Genomic DNA, 4,513 nt, shown 5'->3' with positions numbered 1-4,513 from the left:
ATTAAGTGAGATTTAGATCTCTCTGACATAGATATCTATCCACCTCCTGTTCTTCTAATAAGACAAGATGAACATTAAACAAAGCAAAACAAACCACTGAGATTCTCTGCCACTTGCTTTAATAAGATTAAAACTGAACCTGCTCAGTTTTTCTAAATCAAGCATTATTAGTCAAAAGTAATAACATTATTAAACAGAAATTACAAGAACATGTTTTTTTCCCTATAATAATGTCCTTTTCCAACACCAATAAGAGAAGCATATGTCTCTCGACCACTTTGTCCTGATCTCTCTCTCTCTCCCCCTCAAACATGAAAATGGACAGCAAAAGAGTCAATCTCAACACTACTATTCTTTCCATCTTCTTGTTCTTATTATTCTCATCTTTTACTACTGTAAGTTTATGCTGTTTTCTAGTCTTTTTCTGCTGTTTTTTGGCTTGTAATGAACAAATCTTGTCTCTTACAACTGTTTTTTTTTTTTTTATGCTTTCTTTGTTGTTTCTATTCTTGCAGGTTTGCTCATCGGATGCAACTCCAAGAACCTCAATTTCTTCAAATCCATTTACACCAAGAGCTTCGGTTGTTAGGTATTGGGCCAAGCACATCTCCAACAACCTCCCACAACCCTCATTTCTTCTCTCCAAAGCCTCACCATTGTCACCTGTAGAATCAGCATTTTTCACTAAACTAGCGGCTGAGAAGGCCCTCTCCGCCCATCTCTCCGCCTTCTGCTCCGCCGCGGACTTGTTCTGTCTCCACGGCTCGAAACCCGCCGTCGAAAGCCACAAGAGTGATGCCAATTTTGCCTTCTACACCAATAAGAACTTTGCCAACTACGGAAATGCCCGTCTCGGCGGGGTTGATCAGTTCAAGAACTACTCCGATGGGGTCAACTTCGCTACAGGCTCCTTCGCCCGGTATAGCCGGGGCTCCACCGGCCACCACGAGGGCTTCGCCAGCTATGCTAGCGATGGTAATGTGGCGAGTTCGAACTTCACTTCTTACGGCTCCAGCGCCACCGGTGGTGCTGGAGACTTCAAGACCTATATGCCACGAGTCAATGTCCCCGACCTTCGTTTCACGTCATACGACTCGGACGGCAACGGCCACAAGCTCACATTTGCTAGTTATGCCGATGACACGAACTCAGGCAACCAAGGCTTCGCCGGGTACGGCAAGAATGGCAATGCGGTGCCCGTCGAGTTCACGAGCTACGGTCAGACGTCGAACGTGGTCGGGTCGACGTTTACGGGGTATGGAGAGCTGGGGAACTCGGCTAATGACTCGTTCAAGGGGTATGATACTAATGCCAATAATCCTAGTAACAATTTCAAGAACTATGGTGTTGGTGGGAATGGGGGTTCGGACACTTTCACTAACTATCGAGATTCGGCCAATGCGGGCACGGACACATTTCAGTCATATGGGAGGAATTCAAATTCGGAGAAATCAACCTTTGTGAACTATGGGAATTCGTTCAATGTTGGTTTTGATTCATTCAAAGAATATGCAAAAGGAGGAGTTGATCAGACGGTTGGGTTCAAGATTTATGGTGTGAACAATACATTCAAGGAGTACGCTAAAAAGGGTGTCACATTTGCTCAATACACTAAGCCGGGGTCTACTCAGGATGGTTCGACGATGGTCAGTGGCAAAATGGTGAATAATGGCGTGGAAGAGGGCAAATTCTTCCGCGAGAGCATGTTGAAAGAAGGGACGGTGATGAAAATGCCCAATATTCGAGATTGGATGCCTAAAAGGTCGTTTTTGCCTCGGCCCATTACGTCCAAGTTACCATTCTCGACTAGTGAGCTAGTCGAGCTCAAACGAACTTTTCACATAGAGGACAACTCAACTATGGAGCACGTTGTGATGAATGCCCTGGCTGAGTGCGAGCGGGCACCTAGCACCGGTGAGAACAAGAGGTGCGTTGGCTCAGTGGAGGATATGATTGACTTCGCCGTGTCGGTCCTAGGCCACGACGTGGTGGTCCGGACAACGGAGGGCGTGAAGGGGTCTAGTCAAGATGTGATGATAGGAAAAGTCAAGGGGATCAATGGTGGAAGGGTGACAAAATCAGTGTCTTGCCATCAAAGCCTGTACCCTTACCTACTCTATTACTGCCACTCAGTACCAAAAGTTAGAGTATACGAGGCTGACATCCTTGAAGTAGAGACTAAGACAAAGATCAATCATGGGGTCGCCATTTGTCATCTGGACACGTCGATGTGGAGCCCACGCCATGGTGCTTTCTTGGCGTTGGGGTCTGGCCCTGGCCTCATTGAGGTTTGCCATTGGATATTTGAGAATGACATGAACTGGACCACTGCGGATTGATGCACCAGATTATCATTCTTGATGATTTAAATTATTTTGAGAGGGTGTTATTTCTGTCTTGGCATTGTATTTTTGAGGTTTCTTGATAATGTGAGAATTGCCTATCACTTTTTCTTGGTTTCATACATCATTAACCATTTATGTTAGTAGCCAAAAGTTGTTTCTTACATGTTCAAGAACATCTTAGCAAAGACTTTGGTTTTTGAACTGGTGATGTAGACAAACGCTCCACATTAATTACGGACAAGAAGTTTGACTAATGAAGTGTCTTTTTAGAGTAAAACTGTGAGAATGGACAATATATCGCATAACGAGTCTACATTCAAATCGCAAGTCTCATCTTCAATCTATTTGTTTTTTAAATAATGGATTAATCAGAAGAACTTTACATTAAAATAATTACTGATTTTTTTCAAAAACTAACAAAGCATCCACTCCAAATTTAACCTCATGTTGTATTGATACAAGGGAGAGTGAATAAAGGTGCATCATTTTGGGCTAAATTATACTTTGCACCGTTACAGTAATTCAAATAGACACTTTACGCCCTGAAAAGAAAACAATTCATAAAAACATACACTGCACAAACATAAAGGCAAACTGTTTTTCAGAAATCCTCGTCACTGGAAGGGACTCAAACACATATGTCAAATAAGGAAAATTATGGTCCTCTATTTAGAGAATAATATTTTTGATTTTGTAGGAATTAATTTTTGAAATTTAGTTTTGTAAGTTTAGAATTTTAATAATTTTAATTGTTTTTCGGGTCAATGTACTTGGAAAGTTGTAGGTGACTTTCACATACTCCAATCAAATTGCAATTTAGCTCAATAGATCAATTTGTGCAGATTTTTTTGTAATTTAGTCATATAACTTTAAAATTTTAGCAATTTTAATTTTTTTTCGAGTTAATGTATCCAAAAATTGCATGTGGCTTCTATATGACCCAATTAAATTGTAATTTTAGTCCTATAAAATAATTCGTGTAGGACGCCTAACTTCCTAAGTTACAGAACTAAAAATTGCAATTTAATTTGGTTTATGTACAAGTTTCATGCAATTTTTCAAACAAAATGACTAAAATTACCAAAATTTTGATATTACAGGACTAAATTGCGAAAATCAATTCATGTAGGATTAAGAATATCACCCCTTAAATTACAGGACCAAAATTGTATTTTTCCCGTTGAATTATGCCTGCAAAGTCGATTATAATTCAGGTGGATCTCATACAATTTTTACATGATTTATAAATTGCTGATGGATCTCACTCAATAAATTCAAAAAAAAAAAAAAAAAAGGAAAGAAAAGAGAAAGAGTTGGAAATGAACTTCATAAATTTGTCCAAGATTGAACACATTTGATTGTTTTGATCAGTACAACAGACCAACAGGTTCTATTCACTCCCATGCCCGAATGCGCATGTTGTCCATTGGTAGACAGTTTTTGCAGCAAAAGATGGTAAAGGAAAAGCAGACATTATGTCCAAATGTATGATTCTACGACTTTGAGTGCAGATAAAGAAAGGAACCCCACATATATATAAATGTTCCCTGCAAAACCATTATATTGATGCCCAACACACACACACACACACACACACATATATATATATATATATATATATATATTTTGCAATATGAATTTCATGCTACGGAACAGGAAATACCAAAAGTTATTTATTTTACTTTCGCCCTATTAAATGTATCTTTTGTCCCGTAACTTAGGTCATTTAACGTTTGAATCCTTTAACTTTTTAAGGTAGTATATATTGGGTGCATCTTTTTAATTTTTGGCAATTTTAATCATTTTCCGGAGTTCACCTCCATCAGCGAGAAGAGTGTATTACAACCAAAAAATTGACTGAGATCATAAAAATTAAAAGATACAAGACCAAAATATTACCTTAGAAAGAAAGTTAGGGAACACAAACGAGTTTATAAAAACAAGTAGCCCAGTTTTAAAAAATCAAGTGAGATGCATATGAAAGTTTCTGGAAGGATGAACTCCAACAGAAAAAAAGAATTGGGATTGCAAAAATTAAAAAAATACAAGACCAAAATGCTAATTTAAAAAGTTAAATGACACTATAAAAATCAAAGTTTTTTCTACACATTTTTGTTGCTTGCAGCTAAAGTGAGGCTTTGCTTTGTATGTGATGGAGAACTTTTAGT

At 38.6% G+C, this 4,513-nt stretch overlaps 1 protein-coding gene across 1 annotated transcript; it reads left to right on the top strand.

The window, feature by feature from the left end:
• LOC105157198 (polygalacturonase 1 beta-like protein 3) lies at positions 258 to 2,460 on the top strand. The gene is made up of 2 exons (XM_011073533.2): positions 258 to 395; positions 516 to 2,460. The coding sequence occupies exons 1-2, from the start codon at positions 312 to 314 to the stop codon at positions 2,337 to 2,339; spliced, it is 1,908 nt and encodes a 635-aa protein (XP_011071835.1). The 5' UTR covers positions 258 to 311; the 3' UTR covers positions 2,340 to 2,460.

Source organism: Sesamum indicum, linkage group LG3 (genome assembly GCF_000512975.1).
Source record: "Sesamum indicum cultivar Zhongzhi No. 13 linkage group LG3, S_indicum_v1.0, whole genome shotgun sequence".
Taxonomy (NCBI): domain Eukaryota; kingdom Viridiplantae; phylum Streptophyta; class Magnoliopsida; order Lamiales; family Pedaliaceae; genus Sesamum; species Sesamum indicum.
Note: the sequence above shows the minus strand (reverse complement) of the source record. Positions and strands in the feature narration are given on the sequence as shown.

Coding starts and splice junctions, on each gene's coding strand:
- LOC105157198 (XM_011073533.2), top strand. CDS start 312: ATGAAAATGGACAGCAAAAGAGTCAATCTCAACACTACTATTCTTTCC. Junction 396..515: donor TATTCTCATCTTTTACTACT/GTAAGTTTATGC, acceptor CTATTCTTGCAG/GTTTGCTCATCGGATGCAAC.